General features: G+C 36.2%; 2 protein-coding genes across 2 annotated transcripts in view; both read right to left on the bottom strand.

Annotated features, from left to right (window-relative positions):
* The window catches only part of LOC134851724 (fizzy-related protein homolog), a 213096-nt gene that overhangs the window by 42415 nt on the left and 147990 nt on the right, over positions 1-22691 (bottom strand). The gene's annotated exons all lie outside the window — the stretch shown is intronic.
* Positions 11537-17804, bottom strand: LOC134851775 (alpha-N-acetylgalactosaminide alpha-2,6-sialyltransferase 5-like). The gene is made up of 3 exons (XM_063868003.1): positions 17644-17804; positions 14656-15043; positions 11537-11774 (listed from the first exon to the last, which is right to left on the bottom strand). Exons 1-3 carry the CDS (start codon positions 17700-17702, stop codon positions 11580-11582), a joined length of 642 nt encoding a protein of 213 aa, XP_063724073.1. The 5' UTR covers positions 17703-17804; the 3' UTR covers positions 11537-11579.

Raw genomic sequence — 22691 nt, forward strand, 5'->3', positions numbered from 1 at the left:
AGCGCTAATTATCAAATGATATCAGAACTCCAATTCGAGCAGTTTGGTTACCGCCAACGACGATTCAGTACTTGTGAGGTAGAATAAGTTGGTCTACTTTGAGTGACTGATCGCCGCAGTAGTGAGAAGAGATGTGCTGTTCTGTGCTCCTGCTTGACTACCAGTGTAATGCAAACCGAAATTGTTCCTTCAATAGACACCGGTTCTTGCGTCATGAGGATGAAAATACCTATCTGTTCTGTGCTCCTGCTTGACTACCAGTGTAATGCAAACCGAAATTGTTCCTTCAATAGACACCGGTTCTTGCGTCATGAGGATGAAAATACCTATCGCCCGCCGTATTACGCCAAGTGTGGTGTGCTCAGAGAGCGGGAACAATTTTGGTGGAGCGGAGAAAGGATGTTTTTTTTCGAAAGAAATAACAAACAGGCTCCCTCCATGTTAGTGCATAAAGGAATTAAATAAAGATACACTCCCCCAGGCGCGCCGCATCATGGAGGGTCTTGGGAAAAGTAAGTGCGCACTTGCAAACGTGTTTTCTAATACTCAATCGTCAATAATCTCAAATTTTTGGAGGTGGTATAGTCTATCACGTTTTTTGTTGATTGAAGCAATCGTTAATTGCCCGTTCAATAACGACCGTTGGTCTCGACTCAAGACAGTTGGAAATGTAAACACAAAATCCTTTTCACCGAGGCGAGCACTAGGCTAGTTTTCCCTAGCTAACAAATGATGAAATATTCGACGCCAGAAAGCCTTTTTTGGTACTACACTTTCGGTCAAGTAACTGTTTTGCACTACGGTGTAATTGCTTTGCACTATCGCATAAGTTAAAATCAAGTCGAGCTAATTAATTAGAAATTTTGTTGAAAATGCTCCGATTCTCGCTTTTTCGGACAAAAAATTTTCAGTGTTTTTCAAACTGCCCCCCGAAATTTTTTTTCAACCGCAAACGAATTTTTCGTGTGTATTACATAATTCCGGACACACTAGTCTTGGATTTTTTTCCTTTTCGTTTGTCAATTTTTTCGAAAGCGCTTAAAATCATCTTTTTCTGTGTGGCATGTTTATGAATGTCTTGATCTATGTCTGGTAATTTCGAAAATTTCAATTTTCAAAATTATTCAGCAGTAAAAGTTTTTGCCAAAATGTAAAGGTTTGATACTTTCCTTTTATTATTTGTGTGAGACAGAACTAAGACAATTCGGGCCGTTTGCAATACATTTTTAATGCAATCCGGAACAGTTTGTAGAATCCACAAACAAAAGAAAAAGACATTCATATAGTTAAAATGAGCGGTTGCGGAATCCGCATCTGTAAGCGAAACCCGCAAATTGTAAGTGTAATCCGCACACTGAAATCCGCAAACATGTGTTTGCGGATTCAATTTACATAAATTCATATTTAAATTCGCAATTTAAATTATATCTTTTATACACTGTGTGATCACCAGCAATTTCAATATCAATTACTAAAAGAAATACCAAACGTTCGATCTCAATTCCTGACCGTAAATTCAATCTCAATGCCCGTCAAACAACCAAAATTGATATTAATTCCTGTAAATATTCAACTGCGATCTCAATTCCTGTCAAACACCCAATTTTGAATGCGTTTCCTGTCAAATACCCAACTTCGATCTCAATTCCTGTCAAAAACCTTATTTTACAATTCTTGCCTACTGAAAAAACTGAAGTACGCTAAATTATCAGTTCATTTCAATTGAATATATTGAAAAAATATACGTTTTAAATTAGCCTTTTTCAAATAATTTCAAAATGGAAACAAACCAGAACAGTCCAGAACAGTTTGATAATGCAATATGTTCATGAACATATTTGAATTTTTAAAGTCGCGTTAAGATATTGCTTTTAACCAACCATCTCAAATCAGACAAATTTAACCAGCCATCTCATCCCAAACACTGATCTTTTTAAGTAAGAATCTCATGTCAAATACTAATGATTTGAAAATAAGTACTGTGAACCCACCCTAATACCCCTTAATGGGTGATTGGGTTTCCAATTCGCGAAAAAGTTATGCCTTTGCCCAAAATTGCAAAAAAAAGTACAGAAAACCAAATAGCATGCTGAACTACTCCCTTGGCAAGCCCACGTACCCTTCAGGCTTCACTCATGGGCCCGTTTAACACAAATTGCTGTTATATTTAGCAAAGAGCTGAAATTATCAAGAAAACAAAAACCTAAAAAGTAGGTTGGTTTCAATTAGAACGGGCAACATAACAAAACAAAGGCAAGCTCATGCGTAAACTTTATAATTAACGAGTGGTGCATGTTATAGTAATATGTTGTATACGTACCGGTACTAAGCATACATTTTTCAGATGTCTTGAAATAAAGCTTCTACTTCAAGCTGTTTTCACACGACAATCTATTATATATTTAAATGCGGGCTTCACTATCTCGCCATGCTTAAGCTTTTTCAACGTATTTTTTTTGCATGTTTAAGCTATATCGTATATTGCGCATGGTTAAGAATTTTTTTCGATTTTCCAATTTGGTTTTAGTGGTTATTTTACCGAGTTTAAATTAAGCAGCCCAATATCGAATTAGGGGTTGCGAATTTGGCCTCATATCTATTATAAATTTAAATGCGAGCTTCACTATCTCGCCGTGTTTAAGCTTTTTCAACGTATTATTTCTGCATGTTTGGGCTGTATCGTATATTGCAATGGTTAAGAATTTTTTCGATTTTCCAATTTGATTTTAGTGATTATTTTTACCGAGTTTAAATTAAGCAGCCAAATATTGAATTAGGGGTTGCAAATTTGACCTCCAATTTTGAATGCCCGAATCATTTTAGTTAACGAGATAAGACGATTTTTGAGATTTTTTCAAAAATTTTCAGAAATTTCAAATAACAAAATAATTTACAAAAGTTGAAGTTCCCAACTCTGTAGCTGAGTGCTGTCGGAGTACTCTAAGGAAAAACAAATCTTGCCTCCAAATATGACTGTTCAAATCCTTGTAATTTTCGAGATATGACGTTTTTTGTGATTTTTTCAAAATTTTTCAGAAAACTTAAATTATTGTTAGTTTTTAAAAATCTGAAATCCCAACCCTGTAGATAGGTCCTGTCGGAGTACTCTCAAAGATTGCGAATCTTGCCTCTAAGTATGACTGCTCAATTCTTTGTAGTTTTCGAGATATGACATTTTTTGTGATTTTTTCAAAATTTTCAGAAAGTTTAAATTAATTATTTTTCAAAATTTGTAATTCCCAACTCTATAGTTCGGCGTCAAAGTACTCTCAAGGATTGCGAATCTTGCCTCCATTTATCACTGCTCAATTTTTTTTAGTTTTCGAGATATGACGTTTTTTGTGATTTTTTCGAAATTTTCAGAAAGTTTAAATTAATTATTTTTCAAAATTTGAAATTCCCAACTCTATAGTTCGGCGTTGTCAGGGTACACTAAAGAGTTGCAAATCTTGCCACATGCGACTGCTAAACGCGACTGCTCAAATGCTTTTTTTTTTTGCGAGATGTGACGTTTTTTTTTTTCAAAATTTCTCAAAGAAGTTATCTACAAAGAAATTCAAAAAATTTGAAACTACTAACCTGATGAAGATACAACCTTATTGTCAGCGTACACCCAGGCGTCTCAAAGCTTGCCTCTTAATAAGAATGCTCAGATTCTTTTAGTTTCCGAGATATGACGTTTTTTTTTTCAATTTTTTTTCGGGAAACTTAGGTTTAAAAAAATTCACAAAATTTTGGATTCCTAACCCTATAGTAGGGTGCTCTCAGTGACTCTCAGTGGTTGCAAATCTGGCTCCAAATTTCTCCAGAGGCCCATTTAGTTTTCGAGATGACGCTTTTAAAATGGGAATTAAAGAAAATTTAAAAGTTCGAAATTACCAACCCTGAAATTGGGTGCAGTCAGAGTACACTAAAAGTTTGCAGATGTTGTTTCCAATATATGCGGTGTTTCATGAGTAGTCGAAAAATTTTGAAGCACCGAAGGTGCGTTAATTGCTATTTTATTTTAATACATCAATGAAGTTTAAATCGCCCGACCTCCCGGCGAACCCCACGCCAGAGCAGTGGAAGTGGTGGAAGCAATGTTTTACAGATCGGGCTCGTCATGAACGAAATAACGCTAGACGCCCATAAACTGACATTCCTGCGGAGTATGGCCGGTTCAGAACTATTCGCGCTTCTCAACAACTGTGGGACGTATGCTGAGGCGATTGGTGTACTGGATACTCAGTTCAAACGACAACAAGGGTTTTGTACGCGAGGCACCAGCTTTTGACATGCTGTCAAAGGCCGAGCGAGGCCATGAACGATTTCATCAAGCGCCTTCGTATATTGGTTCAACAGAGCGAATGTAAAGATATCACAACATCAGTTCACCAAGAACTCTTGTTGCGCGATGCTCTTGTCGCAGGCGTATCGTCCGATATTATCAGAGCACGCCTTCTGAAGTTGGATGACAGCAAAGCCAATCCTAATGACTGCATATTCCTCGCGAACGCGATAGAACTTTCAACAAACCATCAACCCAGCGTTGTTACCAAAGGTAACCAGACAGCTACCTTAGCAGCAACTGGTAAGTCTAATCACCAAACTCAAGGCAAGGTTCAGGCCCAAGGTAACACCTCCAGAGGTAAGTGCCAATTCTGTCGTTCTGGTTTCCATAGCCCCAGGTCATGCCCTGCAAGAAATGACGTTTGTCATAAATGCGGAAAATCGGGTCACTGGCAAGTCGTTTGTCGCTTACAAGCTGCAGCTGTCTATGGAGATGAAGAGTCAATTGTTGCCTCTGTCTTGTGCGCCATGCCGTCAAAATCTAACTCCTTTTACGCTTCAGTTTGCGTGAACGAGCGATCAGATATGAAAGCTCTGATAGACCCAGGCTCTACTGATTCTCTTATTCGAGCTAATTTGGCCAAGGAAGTTGACCTAAACATCACTCGCAATAGCTCTACCACGTTACTAGCGGACGGCAAACCTGTCAAATTTATAGGCTATGCTAGAGCTAATTGCTAATTTAGTAATGTGCGGCCGAGAATACGATGTGCAGTTTAAGGTTATTCAGTCTCTCGTCACTCACATTTATCATTGGTAATAATGTGCTTGCGGAGCACGAGGTTGTGGAGTTCCGTCCAAGTGGAACCAGGGACAAGCTAACTTTCTGCGCTAGTTCTCGAAGGTGTGCTTCTACGGTGTTTCCTACCATGAGCATAGATCCTCCCTTTATTTTCTCCGGGCGCCTTTGGGCGGGGAAGTCTGCAATTGTCACCAAATTGCGTAAATGTGCTCCTGAGAACATGCGTTTTATGAGGGAAGAAGTAGCGAGGCTGCTTCACAGTGGCATAGTTGAGGAGTCGGTCACAAAAAGCGAATGGTCGTGGATTACTCTCAAAAAATTAATCTGTATAATGAGGTTGATGCCTATCCGCCTATCCGTTCCCAGACATAGAAGATCTCATCCTCAAAGCCTCCGACAATAGCATTTTTTCAAAGTTAGATCTAAAGTCGGCATACCACCAAATTCCTCTTCGTATCGAGGATAGACCTATGACAGCGTTTGAGGTCGATTGTAAATTATACCAATTTCCGCGCCTTCCGTTCGGAGGAACCAATGCCGTTCCAGCATTTCAACGCATTGTGGATTGAATTGTTGAAAAACGCGCGCTAGAAAGAACTCATCCATATTTTGATGATGTCATTATTGGTGGCCGTGACAAGGAAGAACACGACCGTAACCTTGACGCGTTCCTTTCAGCAGCTAAATCTGTGCAACTCACCATCAACGAGGACAAAAGTGTTTTCGGTGTCTCAAAAATCTCGTTTCTCGGTCACATCATTGAGAAGGGTTGTAAAAAGCCCGATCCTGAGCGTTTGCAGGCTCTAATAGGTTATCCTGTTCCGTCAACTTTACCTCAGCTTCGCCTCTTGCTGGGGCTTCTTCGCTTACAACGCGAAATGGATTCAGAATTACTCTAACAAAGTCAAACCACTCCTTTGGCACTTCAGAACAATGTTATCCCACTTCAGTTGCCCTGTTTGAGCGCTATCGACACCATCAAGAATGACATCGCTAAGTCCTGTCTGGCAGTCCAAATAAGCAGTTTGGCCCTTTGCTACTTGAGACTGATGCTTCTGGGTCTGCGATAGGGGCCGTTCTTTCCCAAGCTGAGCGACCAATTGTGTTCTTCGCACGCACCTTGAGTCAACCAGAGCAAAAACAGTCGGCCGTAGAGCGTGAGGCTATGGCTATCGTGGAGTCTTTTCGCAAATGGGCTCACTTCATCAAGGCTATTGATACAACTGTCAAAACGGATCAAAAGTCTGTTTCATTCACATTTTCGCGGAACAAGTCGAAATTTAACAAGACTGCTCGTATCAGGGCGAAGCCCTGAATGTTCCGACTGCCTTCTAAGGTTTATTGAGCCGCAGTAATACAAAAAAAATGAAATAAAATAAAATGAAATTTTTTTAAGTTTGAAAATTTTTTATGAAAATCATCCCCCCACACGCCATATAAAGTACAAAAAGATAGATTTCGTTCCTTGCAACACATCAATTACGGTAAATAAGCTTCGTTCAACCAATTAGGAACGATTTATAAGACGGATTAAATCTCGCTTACGCGTTAATAGCGCGAATTATATTGCGCGTTAATTGTCCCAAATTGGTCAAAATGGCAATCTTTAAACCCTCATAACTTTACGAAAAATGATCACAGGTGAAATATCTTTTCAAAATTAAGCTCAGGACAACAATACCTTTTGAATGATATAAAAAAATTCCGTCAAAAATGGCTAGTTAAAAAGTCGAAATTTGTCTGAAGAAAAAAAAACCCACCCCGAGCACAAATATTCCGTTACTTTCGTATCAAAAGTCGGAACAATAACAAAAAACTGGTGCGATGGAGATTAGAATTATCCGAGTTTAAATATGATATTCAGTATCGTTGTGGCAAAGACAATAATTCCGCTGACGCCCTTTCTCGGATTCATGTAGCTGCTACAACATCTTGCCTGCTAGACGACCATGTCGAAGTGCATAATAGCCTTGCTCATCCTGGCGTCACGCGTCTAGGGGAGTACATTCAGCGACATAATCTGCCTTTTTCGCTTGCTGAGGTTCGTGAAGTTGTTGCCACTTGCAGAACTTGTTTAGAATGTAAGCCAAGGTTTTTCAAACCTTCCCAAGCTGGCCACATTGTGAAGGCATCAAAACTGTTTGAACGTCTGGGAGTTGATATATTGGGACCAAAAGTTCCGTCTGCAAAATCACAAAGCCGATTTGTTCTCACGGTAGTCGATGAATACAGCCGCTTTCCGTTCGCGTTTCCTTTGCGGAACATCACATCTGAGGCGTTGATTGCGTGCTTTTCTCAGCTCTTTGCAATTTTTGGGTCACCCGGGTTCATTCATTCGGACAGTTTATGTCGGCATAATTCGATGAGTTTTGCCAATCTCGAAGAATATCGGATTCGCGCCCGACGCCTTACAACCCAAAAGGAAACAGCCAAACCGAATGGTTTAATGGCGTTCCCTGGAAGGGTGTAACCTGTCTACTGATTTATCGTCGACTAAATGCTAGGAGGTGGGAATCAGTCCTACCCGAAGCGTTAATTGCCATGAGGTCTTTGCTTTGTACCGCCATAAACGACACGCCACATAACAAGTTTTTCAGTTTCGTAAAGCGCGAATCTCGTGGAACTAATCTTTCATTGTGGCACTCCGCGGGCAAGAAAGCAGGTCTTCGTAACTTTGTTCGAAACAAAAACGACCCCTTAATTGTGCCTGTTACTATGACCAAGTAATCAACCCATACTTTGTCAGAGTTCGCAAAGAAGATGGTAGGCTGGACACTGTTTCTACAACCTCGCAGTTGTGAAATTTTTGGCACAACTAACGTGGGACTAGCCATCCTATCTCAAGATCCATACGGAACTACGATGCTGGCGAAGAGAAGCCTTTATAGGCTCTCTTCGGCATAACCGCAATCAAAAACAACAGCAACAACAACAACAACAACAACAACAACAGCAACAACAACAACAACAACAACAACAACAACAACAACAACAACAACAACAACAACAACAACAACAACAACAACGACAACAGCCTTGACTCCTGGGGTCAATAGTGTCCCGTCTCCTTCTGAAGATACCAGGGCACACGAAGTGGGAACTGACCAGGGTGAGCAGGCAAACCCACCATCAATTCTATCAACCAAGAAGACGAGGTTAGTGAATCCATCGAGCCGTCTTCAGTCCCGTGTGACAACCCGGAAGTATTGAACCCTGCGTGCAACAAAAGGAGTATTGCTTAACAAAGAGCTATCCGGTCCAGAAAGCAGCCTGATAGACTTATAACGTTGGGGAGGAACGTTATAATAATATTTTGTATACGTACCGGTAACTAAGCATACATTTGTATTTCAGATGTATTGAAAGAAAGCTTCCACTTCAAGCTATTTTCACACAACATTGCACACTTCTAGAGAACATTTAAAACATTTTTGGACGACGAATCTAACTTTTTTGAGGAATGAGATGATTTATCAAAAAAACTCACAATTTTTGAAAATTATTCAATTTTTTGCCGGCGGATATCTATTCAATTATTTTTTTGACCGACCAATTTTTGCACATGACAAAAACCAGTTATATTCCTAAATAATCCATGCAAAAAAATTTCATTGGTAATAATTTATACTTTCAGCGCTCTGAAAATTGAATAAGAAAAACAAAACAAAAATTTAAGGGATACTCTGAAAAAACAACAACGTATCAAAAAACTGAATAAGTCAACCACCAAATTTTAAACTATGACCTACTTTTTAATTGTTGTTTTTTGTCTTTAAGTAAAATTTGGACATCAAAATTGTTTTTAAAAGTCAAAAAATCTGGAAAAAAATGCCTAAAAAAACCTATAAAAATTGACTTCGTTTTCCCAACACAACAGATGATAAATTTTTCGGTTTTTCAGAACAACCGACATGATCATTTTTTCTAAAACGCAAAATGTCATCTATAGCAACCATTGATAATAAAAAAAGTAGCCATGTGACAATGCAATAGTGCAAAACTCTGGAGCGAACCAACCTCCCAGCGAACTACAAAAAAAACCCTAACAAGAAGTTTTTTTGCAAAAAAAAAACATTGTTTTTGACATTAAAAACATATTTTTTGGTCATCTATCCCAAAATTGTCTCCAGACACACACTTTTGCAAAGTTTCGAGAAAAATGCAACAGTTACTTTAGACAGGAATGATTTTTAAATTCAGACATTTATAAGGTTATAAGCTACTCTCTCAAAAATAAATTAAGTTTTAATAATTAAAAAAGGCGTTCCGACAAGAAAAGTGTTGTTTTTTATTTTAAATCTTACGAGTGTGGCAGAATAGGATCCTCTACCATTTTTTACCGACACTTGTACCGATCGGTCTAATTTCTCCAATTTCAGAGATTTTTCTGAGTTCATCTGTTTCAGTTTGCCTAATTTCGCGTTCGCGTTGCCTAAATTTGATAGGTTACGCATGTTCGTCTAATCTGATAGCTAACTCATTAGTCATAATAGCTCGTGTTTATATCCCAGTTTGAAAATAGGTCACTGAACCAGTTTTATATAATACATCGTTCGTTCAGTTTTGGGTTGCTTAAATTATTGTCTTTTCAAGACAGGTTGGCCGAGTGGACTGCTAATCAAAGATTGTCACCGTGCGTGTGATCGAATCCCATTTCTCCATCTCTATCGAAGTGTTTTTCAGCGAATTTATTTTAATTTTGGATTTCTCCAACCTTACATTTTCTCAATTAAGCAATTTAAAATGACAAAAAGAATTCTTCTGATATAGTGGTAGTGGTTCATTTAAGATAACCACGTCCCTTGAATATGTGACTTTTGTACAAATTTGTTTAATGATTTAGAAAGATTTAGCATTGTTTAATCAAATAAAAAACTACGCTCATGATTTGACTTCACCTTCGACTCATCTCAAACACTGCCTTCATGATTTGAATTCGAAATCTACCAGATTCAATTTTGGAATTTAAAAAATCCTAAATGCTGGCAAGTATTTAGGATTCATGGAATCCCAAATACTGACCCAATTAGGCGATATGCTGTGTTTCTAAACACTCTCAACCCAATGACTCCAAATAATGACCTAATGACTTTATTCTGTGTTGGGTTTCCAAACCATGATTCAAAAAAACGCCCGCTTGGATATGTAAGTCAAATACTAAAAGGTTACATCAACCGAGTTAGTTAACCAGTGTTTTGAGATTTGTCCATGGATTCCGCTGACAATGGTTAAGTCCTTGCTTTTAAATTTCGCATTAATCCAGCTCAGCTTCTAATTGTTCATATACAAATTCAATAAAAAACAGAATTCGGAATCCACTTACATTTGCGGAATCCGCTTACAATTGCGGATTCCGCTCACAGTTTTTGCGGATTCCACTTACGTTTGCGGAATCCGCTTACAATTGCGGAATCTAGGACAACTAGCTATATTCGCTTGTTGCGGAATCTGCGACACAAAAATATGCCAACAAAAATTACGTTATAGGTATTTGTACGCGGAATCCATGGAAGTTTTGAAAATGGAATCCACTTACAATTTGGAATGTTTAAAGATTTGTCTTTAGAATCCAGGAACAAACAGACACAAAATTGTGCGCCTAGCCAGGGCGCACTTTGGCCTCGTAATGAGTTATAGACCTTTCATGCATTTTTCTATAATTATGGAACTGCATGAAAAATATATGATTAGCATTTTTCCAAAAATGAAAATTTTATGACTAGCATTTTTGGTCAACCCGGGTGCCAAGTAGAAAATAAGATATATTTTGACTTTATTACAATCAATTATGAACTCAGTGCAACTGTTTGTTTTTTCGCAATTCATGGGTCAAAAATTGAGCTCTTAGCTCCTCAAAGAACAACTTTGAGTCTAAAGTTTAATCTTCGTGTGATGGATGTTCTTAGGATGTTTCAACAACACAGCTACATACTTAAAATTCAATCCATTATCTATTGCGAAGAGAAAAAAAAGAACCAACGAAAGATTTTACTCTTATATCTCCTAGTCTCAAAAGATCTAGTGTACACCGGTTTATGCGAGTTAGTTCCAGAATGAGAACAACTGTATTCTAAGTTTTATTCAATTTGTTCTGGTGTTGAAACTACAAGTAGTTTCAACACTTTACAAATAAATAGGTTGTTAGTTTTATGGAGTGTGATTGGTTAGTATTTAATATTTTATAAAGATAAAATATCATAATAATAACCAATGATAAATACTAGTTTAGATCTGGTTCCAAATTGCCAGGTGACTGTAGCATGGTGCAAAAATTGTTTTCTAATTGCGCTTCATTGAAATAGAAAAAATTCAACAACTGACCAATTCAAACAATAAGCATCTATTTAAAAATATACATTTCTTTCTAATTAATTTCTCACACTAAAAATAACTAAATTACATTTATTGTTACTTATATATGCTATGTAAGTATTTGATTTTAAATTCGTTAGCGGTTTTTAAAAGGTCAGAGCTGAAGCACAAATTTGCAACAAACTTCAATTTTCTATAACTTCGAGGTCACATTGGCTCCATCATCGTCCTTCCATTCAGGCACTTTGAAGTCTATTTTTCTGAACTGACTCCACCGGTGGAATATTTCGCGTTCAGTGAAGAACGCGTGTGAGTTCTTTCTGCTGTTTTGGTGCGTCATCATCTCAGAACAAGCGGTGGGCGTGTCTCTTTTCTGATCATAGTGATACTAATCAACAAAACAACAGATAGAAAAAATGTTTCACAAAATTTGAAATGGGAAAGTTTGGCCGCGGTAATTTGGTGGTATATAAGCCAGCCGAAATACAAATTAGCTATAAACCAGCCGCTATAAACGGAATTGTTATATAATAGTTATGTAACAATTATGAAACAGTTACGAAACTCATACAAGCTTCATTGTTAAGATGTAACTTTTCGGCTGGTTCATACTTCGGCTGGTTCAATGAAAAATTCAAAATTGTGTTTATATATTTGAAAGACCTTTTTTATATTTAACAAAGGCGTTTTTTGAAAGGTTTGACAAGAAATTGCTTTTTTGGTGGATGCTCCTCAAATTTAGTGTACAATTTTAGGCCCAGAAGTTCCTTTAAATAAAGTTTGGTTTGTAAATCAAAATGTGCATCGTAAAAAAGTTCCAAAAAATTTGTCAACCAGAATTTAAAAAAAAAAGGAGGGGGGGGGGGGAGGGAGGGGTTGGTGGAAACTTTTATCGGCACTTTATTGGCTTTGTGGATAAACGCAATTTGAACCACAGATTACGTACTAGTACTATTATTTATGGTTATTTACTGAGCTGGGACAAGACAATAGCTGGGAGATATATGATTCTTTACGTTAACGAACAAAACCAAAACAAAATTAAACAAAAACTCTTATAAATGTTTGAGAAAAATTAGAATGAGATGTGAGCATCGAAGAAAAAATGCAGCAATCATTTGAACCAGAAGCGTATTTAGGGCGGTGAGGGAAAATGCTACCACTCCCAACTCGCCCTCCCCCTCCTCATCTCTCTTCTCTCAAGGAGTCGCCCCTCCTTATCCAGATGGTACAGTTGGTACAGTTGGTACAGTTTTAAGACATCCATTTTGATCGACAAACCCTATATTGAGTTTAAGTCCGGGGGCTTTCTCATAAAAGAATTTTGGATAAAGTAAACCGTCTGCTCGTCACGCTATCTTATTTTCTTCCGGATAGGTTCGTGCATTTTCTCAGTCTTATACCAATTCTAATCTTACTCTTATAACTCCTAGTGTCAATAGATCTAGTAAGCCCTAGTCTTGTTGCGAGGTTTAGAATAAAAAAAGAGCAACTGTTTGCTAGGTTAAATTTAATCTTCTCTGGTTGAAACTATAAATAGTTTCAGCCTTACAATTTAAGCTTTAGTCGTGAATCATGATTGGTTAGTTCTAAGTTTTTTACAGAGATAGTTATCAAGAATATAATTGGATATATTAAATACTTGTTTTGAGCAGGTTCCACCCATCAGTGATTTAATGAGTTTTTACGTTTTTATTGTGATGGATGGATGGAGAAACTTCTTTTCTTTCTTCTTTGAGTAGGTTCATTAAAGGAGTGAGGAGAGAAGAGAAACAGTTGCTTGTATTGTGAAATAGTCGTCTTTGTAGAGAGAGAAAAAAAGAGATGCTTGTGAAGAGAGAGAAGATTGCGTATATTGAAGATGAATTGAGAGATTGTGTCAAGATTGCAGATTGAAATAGTGATGTGTCGATTTTGTTGAGTAAAGCGAGACTACAAGCATTCTTAGCTACTCATCGAATAGTGGGATAGGGTTTGAGTTGAAAGGGAATGAAGCGCCAAGTTACTAAAATTCGTTTTTCTGAGTTCAATATCGAGTTGGCTATTGTTATTGTTCAGTAGGTATTTTTGCTGCGATATTGCCACCATACCTTATATCCTATGAGGGTTGTGACTCTGGCAAGCAAAACCAATAGAAATGGCATCCCAGAGTCGGAATGTTGTCATTCTCAACATATGGCATTCCAGAGTTTTGGGAATATTTGTCGAGAATTTTCTGATAGTTTTTTGATCTGTGAAATCTTTTGCATTATATATATATGTTTGTATTTACATATATTATATATACATATATATATATATATATATATATATATATATATATATATATGTAGATACTAATTAAATTACTATTAGCTTTTAACCCCTCAGTTTTTAGTCAGTACTAAGCGGTTTATTTCTCTCATGAAACCTAAGTGGACCGATAGGGATAGAGGTTTTCAATTGTTTTTTTGGAGTGTGATTAGTTGAGAAACATTTTTGATTTTTGTTGAAAAAAAAACTTTAAAAAGATTAAATTTTTATGCAGTTTGCGATTTAAACCGCATTGAATTTTTTGACAAATTCAAAGCTTCGACTAAGTGAAAAAAACTTAGCGCTGCCGTAGCTTTCAAATCACATGATTATTGTTTTTCTCAAAAAAGCACCAAAATGGTTTGATTCCTATTTACGAATCATTTTCAAATTAATTGATGAATTAATTGTTGGATGGTTATTTAGGGTATATAAAAGTTAACCCGGTATTGCTTTTTCAGATTATTATTTCCTCAAAAAGGCCGTCAAGAAATCTCACATGACTAATTTTGGCAATTTTCGAAAGAAGTTTTCAGATTTTGGTTCTGCATATTTTGTACAAGCTACAAAATTTTTAGTTTACAAAAGTAGATCTCTTCAACTATTGTATTGAACAACAACCCCTACATTTACCCTATGTCTATTTCGATTTTTTAAGCATTCATGAATTTTGTACCTACTAGTTGCCCACTTTTGCGATAAGAAAGAAGAACACAATAAGAAAAAACTTGCACGAACCAAAAAAGCAATTTAGCAAAAAATGAATAGTAAATTTTCGCTTGCTGTGAAATTTTTTCATGTTGCTGACTAAAACTTTCTAAATTTAGATCACATAACGCATAATTTTTGGTAAGACTCTCGCTTTTAAGAAAATTTGAGGCGTGGTGGTCGAAGGAAGGAGTTGTAGGGCTGGCCAATTTTCCAGGGGCCCAAAAATCCGCCCCTGCAATTACCTCTCTGCCACTTATAATTCCTACCTTGTAGCCTTGTTTTTCCATAGCACAATCCGTTCTCTTCACAAATCCAAAAAGCGTCACTTGATCACAAATATTAAGAGCAGTCACCATTGTGAAAAATCCAGTTGACAGCCAGGTACTTGTCGTCGTTCTGTTCACTCCCCTCTCCTCTTCCCAAATACCGTCAAAATAATTGGTGGTGTTTTTGCTCCCGACAATAAACACTTTCACATTTGGAGTTCGATGATCGGCTACAAAGTCGTGGGTTCTAAGTGCCCATTTGTAAGCTGATCCACTTGATCTGACGTCGTGGTGGGGACCCCATATTAGATATGTAGTTTTTTCGTTAGTTAGTTCTGATATGGATAAGTTAGACGGGATGTTGTTGATGGCACTATGAGCAATCACTCTAAACATACACCAAGAATAACTTGTTGCTGTGAAAATTGCACTCGAATTTTTTTGTCCCTTTGTTTAGTTTTCTTTTTTGAACTTACTTGTTGTTTAATTACAAAAACAGAAATAGAGCAGTTGTAGTGTTAAACACCTTTGATTCAAATTGTTCTGCTCCAAAGTTACTACTAAATAAAAAAAAAGTTGAGCCGGAGAAAGTCTTTTAATATTGATCATTGTATGTCTGTTTGTTGAACTGTTGAAAGCATTAAGTCAAACAAAACTACTCGTAACAGAAAGGGCTTTTGAAGGATCCGACTGCATTTTAATTTCCATGGAGTAGCTTACATTAAAATCATTTATAAATTTTTTAAAACAAAATAACATTTCAAAATAATGAGGTTTTTTTTATAAAAAAATCATCACCCCACACGCTATGTAAAGTACAAAATGATACAAGGTTGATCATATCAGTGCTAAGTTTTGAATGCTGCAACTGATTTTTGAAGCTGTATGGAGTAGTGTTTGCTTCAAAAAATTGATGAAAAGAAAAAAGGAACATAAAAACTTTTTTTGCGTTTTCCAACTCAACCCCCACCAAGTAATGTATTTCGGATGCAGCGAATTAATAATTAGTATGTGCAGTATTTGGTAAAGTATAAAATGAATTTTCGAGAAACTGGCGGCAATAATGAAAAAACATCGACAAAAACAACAAAACTGCTCCTATCAGGGTGAAGCCCTAGATGTTTCCACTGCTTTTTAATGTCCATTGAGCAGTAAAAATATGAAAAAAATAAATATAATAAAATAGAATGAAACTTTTTGTTTTTAAAATTGAGAATTTATTTGTGAAAATCATCCCCCACACACCATATAAAGTACAAATTAATACATTTATATCCTATTAACAAATCATATATGGAACATAATCTTCTTTCATTTTATTTGGAACGATTTCTAAGACGGATTAAATCTCCGCTTGCGCGTTAATAGCGCGAAATACACCGCGCGTTCATTGTTCCAAATTGGTCGAAATGGCAATCTTTGAACCCCTTAACTTTGTGAAAAACGATCACAGGTGATAATCTTTTTCAAATTTAGGTTCAGAACAACAATACCTTTTGAATGATACAAAAAATTCTTTTGAAAACGGCTAGTTAAAAAGTCGAAATTTGTCTGAAGAAAAAAACCACCACGGGCACAAATATTCCGTTACTTTTGTTTAAAAAAGCAAAACAATTAAAAAAGGAGCCTGAATTGCTTACAAAAGTTAAAATAATTTTGCAAAGCAAAAAACATCAGTATGGCAAGTTTTACTTCAGAAATCTTAAAAAAAAGTATTAAGAGTTTGTAAGATTTCGTTTACCTATAGGGTTGTGATAATAATTTTAACAGGTGCAGTTTGTTGCTAGATCGGCGCAACGCTACAGTGGAATGGTCGCTCTTACATTCAAAGTGATCTAGGGTCGAAAGAGGAGTGAGCCCGGCAGTTGCTAAAATAATCACGACCACTAAAAGAAAACCAGCAAAAAGGAACATTAAATCAAAACAGGCCCCTAATTAACACACAAAAAACAAGCTCGACAAGAACTGACAATCACAAAAAGTGAATAGCTAGACCGCAGACAGCATTTTTTTTTAAATTTTCAGTGTATTCCAAATTTTTCTTAGAAAATTTTGAAAAAATTGTCCGATTTTGTTTTTTCTTAAAAGATTTTTTTTTTAAATCTTTTTGAAGAACTTTTAATTTTAGTTTTTTTTGTAGACTGACCACGTGCAATGAACAAGACTCGGCAAGATGTTTGTAAATTGCTTTTCTATCTCTTTTGTAAGTAAGTGACGTAATAACAAAATGGAAGCATCAGTTGCCATCTAATGGACTTTGATTTGTTCTAATCAAATTTAGTGGGAAACACATTGAGAAAAAATTTGCGGAAAAAATACTTTGCAAAAAAGATTGGCAATTGAAATCTTCTCTTCTCGTCTCGTGATTGTTACTTTTCAATAACCGCTTATCACATTGTTTGTTCAAAAAATTTAAGGAACGCTGAACGATTTAACAAAAAAATGCATATAAACACATACTCTAAGAAAAAGAGCGGGAGTACGTAGATAGGAAAACCTAGAGACATCCCCTTCAATTACAAGGTTTCCTGTAAATTACTCTACCGGAGTGATTATTGCGTCGTGAAACTCTGACAGAGATTCTTGTTCAACGGTAGAAATAGTTCATCACTGAATATTTTTGTTCAAGTGTAGATTTTTGCTCACATGGTAGAAATAGTTCATCACTGATTATTTTTGTTCATGGGTAGATTTTTGTTCAAGGATAGAAATAGTTCATCACTGAATATTTTAGTTCAAGGGTAGATTTTTGTTCAAGGGTAGAATTAGTTCATCACTGAATAGTTTTGTCTAAAGTAGATTTTCGTTCAAGGGTATAAATAGTTCATCACTGTTCAAGTGTAAAATAGTTCATCACTGAACATTTTTGTTCAAAATAAGATTTTTGTTCAAGGGTAGAAATAGTTCATCACTGAATATTTTTGTTTAATATTCCCCTGATTTTAAATAATCCCTGATTTAAACAGAACTTGTCTTCTTTAAGAATACCTGTGAGTGGTCCTTTGTCCCACGTCTTTTTCGAACTTTGCACTAGCATGGTTGTTCATTCTGAATACACATATATGACCATCGATCAAATCACCAGCTGAAGAATTTAAGAGAATTCCTGAACTGCTCACAACTGCGCAAGTATCGCAGTGACTGTAAAAACTTTGAGAGGTATTTTTAATATGCACAAATTCATCTAAGCCGGAGCGAGCTAAAAAGGGGTTTAAAAGTGCTTCCAAATCAGTCATAGAATTTCGATTATGCTGGATATTTGGATCATGTTTTGAAAATAAGTCAAAATATTTCTGGTATACAAGGCTCGAAGTTAAATTGTTAGTAGAACTCATGTTAGAAAATAAACGCAACAAAACTGATGTAAAAACAACAAAATAAAATACCATAACCAAGGATAAGATTCTGCACGTTGAAAGAACCATTGCACTCAAGAAAGACGATTTACTCGATTTATCGGATAGGTTTTCGAAATGCAGGTCAAAATTACGCCTTTTAGTTTAAAAAACATGAAGATTTTTTTTGCAAAATTTTTTGCAAGGTTTCTGAAATTTTTCACACAAAATGAATATTCCACTTCGTAAAGTGAAACTAATTTGGAAACTAATTGAGAGAAGTTAGAATAGCCAATCAGATCCCTAGTCTTGATCCCGCTCAAAACCCGCTCAAGATTTGTGAGCAGTTTGAGCTTTTTTAAGGACGATTGCGCTCAAACCGCTCAAAGACTGCTTAAATCCTCGCAAGAAACGCTCAAACCGTTCAAAACGGCTCAAATTTTAGCAAAAACCGTTCAAGCTGCTCAAATCTTGAGCAATTTTTAATTTTTTTTCTCGAAAACTTTCTCCCGATGTATTTGTTGCAGGGCACATACAATCAATTTTTGAAAAGAATGAACTTCTAACCTTCGTAATACCAAAATATATTTCGAAACCGACCTAAAACGTTCTAGGGTCAAAAGTTCATTGAGTTTCCTAAAAAATCAAATAAAAACCCGCTTAATTTTTTTTTTGAAAAACCACTCAAACCGCTCAAATCTTGCTCAAGTTTGGGCTGGAAACCTTGATTTGAGATTCCGGCATCCAGCTCCATTTTAAACCCGCTCCACAAAATCAAAAACTAGCTCCAAGAGACAAAAAAAATCTTCCTAACAGCTCAAAGTTCGGCTTTATTTGAAATTGGTTTTTATTAACTAATCGTTTTTCTTGCTTTAATAACTAATCGGTGATGTGCTCACTTTATGTCAGTGCTTATCCGAAAATGAATATCTGATACCGGGTTTGTGATCGAGCACTTATTCAAAATATACATCGAGAACGGTCGAAACATACTCGCAAAATTGTGCATTATAGAATCAAGTAACCATATATTTTTTGATCATATATAGAACTGCCTTGAAAAGGCGTTCCACAGAAAATATATTGGGTCAAACACTGTCAAAACAACACCGAATTCGGTCGAACACCGTCAAAAAAACCCGAATTACGCCGAAACGGTCGAAAAAAACCGAGTTTTGGTCGATATAGTCGAAACCAATAGAGCTTTGGTCAATACAGTCAAAACATAACGTGAGCAACTTAACTGGGGCTGCTTCATACATTGGCGGAATAAATGAACTGACCCAAATAATCATAAGAAAGTAAAGCGAATCAAAAAAAAAGTCTTCGCTTTTCAAGGTTTGCTCACTGAAGTTTGTTTACTCAAATACCTTACATTTTGCGTTTCAAACGCACGAAAATTAAAAAAATTTTTCTTAATGCAAACTCAGTGATTTTTTTTTAAATACTGAAAAAACGTCCAATTAAATCAGCTAGCGCTCATCAATAGGCGCTTGTCAATATCGCTAAGCCCCAGGGAAAAAAATAGTTGTTGTTTAGTGTACAGTAGCTAGCAATTGTTCCGACATTGACTACAAAGAATTTTCAGTGGAAAACGAATTTTATGGAATGCGAGAAATAAGTTTTCAATACTGTCTTTTTTTTCACGACACTATTTTTTGAATGTTTTGAGAGTCCCAAATTACGATGAACGATTAACATATCAACGTCAGCATCTACAGTCAGCATCTACAATTATGACAGACTGTAAAAAACTCAAAAAGAGCATTACGCTTAGTTGCTTAAGATTTTTAAAAAATCAGAACCGGAAATCATAATAATCACCGCGGAATCAGTTTTATCAAGCAACCATTCAGTAAACAAGACCAAAATTCATTTTGTTTGATTTTTTTTGCGAGCTCGGAAAACGTCTATACAAAAATCTGTTTAGTATCACTTGAATCAAATATCAATTTTTACTACTCTCTAAGTCTTAGTAAAAGACTGGCGACTGATATCATCACAGGCAAAAAAAATATTCCTATTCTTAATCGTTTCGGAAGCTGAACATCATTTCGGCATTTAAAAAATATTTGTGATAATTAAAACTAATTTTTAGCCATTATTATTGTTCTTTGAAGGTTAAACCTGGCAATATCAGCAAAAAATATAGTAGTACTGCAAACAATTCTTTTTTTTTCATCAATAATTTTGCCAGATGTTTGCTTTCCATTCGAACAAAACGTGCACACCTAAAATTCATAATGTCTTCTTTCAGCGTATTCAGTATTTCACGGAGGCGCATGCAATGGTTTGATCCTTCATGTTCCCAGGGGTCAACCTTTTGTCACGCGGATCTAGAAGTTTTTTGAGGGAGTGGTGATTTCTGAAATTTTGTAGAAGTTTTTTGTACATTGCTCTTGATTTTTTGAGGCCTCTTAAAACAGTAAAAAGAACTTATTTTGTGTCCAAAACAAGTATAGCTAAGCATTTGTCTTCGAATGATACATTTCCGTTGGATTCTAAAGTAAGTCTTAGCGATAATTTTTGTTCCGACTTTCGAAAAAAACGGAATAATTGTGCTCGGTGTAGTTTTTATTATTCAGCCAATTATCGCCGATCGAAATAATAGTTTTCGACAAAAATGGTTTTTTCTCCATTTAAGGTATTGACTTTTTGAGTTCAAATGTAGAAAGATATTTTACCTCCAAGTATTTTTTGTAAAATTCTGGGGGTTTAAAAGTTGCCAAAGTGGCTACGTTCTAAATTATGCGCGCTTTGAAGAATTTATTCATATTGCTGATAGCGTGACACGAATTATTTATGCGTGGCAAGTTATCCCGCACAACAAAGTTGTTCCAAATTGAATTGAGGCTTGCTAATTAAATCAGTGGTATTAATTTCGTACGACTCATTATTTCACACTTTGATATTGTTCAAAATTTGTAGATTTTCATTATAAATTATTCGATATGAGTTACTTGTTAGTCGGAACATTCAGGGCTTTGATCAGATATACGAACGGTCTCGTTTGTTTTCGATTCATTTGTCTTTCGATCCGTCAGATTTCCGACTTTTGAAGGTTTTAAAACTGTAGCTAAATTAAACACAAATTGAGCGGGTTTCGGGGAAATTTTATGTGGAATTCAAACCAATACACCCTTAAAATTTGTCAAGTGTTTATTCGAACACTGCTCACATATTATTCAAGTAAAAACAGTTGAGCAGAAAAAAAAACACGTGAGCAGATTTCCAACTTCAATTGACATTTGCTCAAACGTTTTTGTTCGCAAAAAACACTTACTCAGATTTTAAATTTCACATCTGCTGAAATCAGTGACGCGAGCAGACGTTTTTCTAAGGGGCGTATTTCTGAAAACAAATTGAAAATTTTGTCGACCTTTCTGGTCGACCCTCAAATGTTTTCTTATCATTTCTGGAACTGCACAGATTGTGCGCTACTAATGTCACGCAGTCGAAAAGAAGACATTAGAGCTGTCACCTAAGAAATGACAATATCGAAATCAGATGAGATAACATAGTTTATAGCTAAATTGTCGGAGACAAACTGAAGCTCGTAAAATGTGCGAAAATGAGAATCTTCGTTTTCAGCGACGGAAGTTAAAATAGGTATTCGAGAGGTTGCACAAACTTGGGCGATGATTTTGCGTACAGTTTTTCAAAAAAAGTACCAATTGAAGCGAGCTTGCGCTGTAATGATTTCAAACGAACAAAAGTTGCGATAATTAATATTTTATTGCGCACTTTTCCTTTGTCAATAAATTTGCCAGATAACGCGCCAAGAAACTGAAAGAAGCAGTCACCAAATGTGAAACTGTCACGAAGCGCTTTATTTATTATTGAACATATCTCAAACTAATTTTATAGAGAGCTTCCGTTAAAGTAAACAGGACTGAGAGATGATTTTGTTGGTTCTCTGAGATTTGAAAGCTGATATTAAAATGGAACACATTAAAATGGTCTGATTATACAAAATTTTCTAAGACACACATGAATGACTGGAGTTTTGAGGAATTAATGCTTTCAAATGGCTTCATTGCTTTTTGTATATCGCATACGTATTTTGACGTTGAAAACAACAAAAAAGAAAAAAGGCAAAAAAAACATCTTAGCCCAAACATAAACCTTTAACTGCCTTTATGTGAAAATTTTGTCGGCGCTTCTGCGCGATATAAATCGAAGAAAATGGCTTTTATCAACGCTATCCTCGATTGATCCGACTGTACTTCATTGTCTGTGAAAAACAATTATTGATTTTTAAAAAAAACCTGAATGAATTTTTCAAAAAAAAAACTCACAAGGGAAACAGTAGGAAAACATCACAAGAATTCGTCCGACACAGGGGCGGAGATAGGCGGGGGGCGGGGGGTGGCGTACCCCCCTTCTTGGATTCGACCCCCTGTCGACCCAAAGGGTCCCCCCTTTGATAATTTTTCAGAAATCCATTTTTGGCCGACCGACCCTAAAATTTTTCTAAAGGCGCCTTCGGCGCTAATATATACTAACTTTGAGGGGGAGCGCGCGCCAAAAAAAACGCAATTTTTCTGTCAAAAGTTTTCAAAAAGTGCCCAAAAACAGCTTTTTTGACTGTTTTTTTTTTCAAAAATTTGCCTGCGGCGCAGATAACCTAGCCAAAATAGGGGCAAAACAGTGCTCTAGGAGAGCTCGAAAAATCAATTTGGTCGGCCTAAAAAAAGATTT

The sequence above is a fragment of the Symsagittifera roscoffensis genome, chromosome 7 (assembly GCF_963678635.1).
Source record: "Symsagittifera roscoffensis chromosome 7, txSymRosc1.1, whole genome shotgun sequence".
In the NCBI taxonomy this organism is placed as follows: Eukaryota; Metazoa; Xenacoelomorpha; order Acoela; family Convolutidae; genus Symsagittifera; species Symsagittifera roscoffensis.

Bases quoted from the DNA above. Each gene is read 5' to 3' on its own strand.
- LOC134851775 (XM_063868003.1), bottom strand. From the start codon at position 17,702: ATGAACAACCATGCTAGTGCAAAGTTCGAAAAAGACGTGGGACAAAGG. The intron at 15,044-17,643 runs GTATTCTTAAAG...GTGTATGTTTAG, and splicing joins GGACAAAGGACCACTCACAG to AGTGATTGCTCATAGTGCCA. The intron at 11,775-14,655 runs GTAGGAATTATA...TTTGTTGATTAG, and splicing joins TGGAAAAACAAGGCTACAAG to TATCACTATGATCAGAAAAG.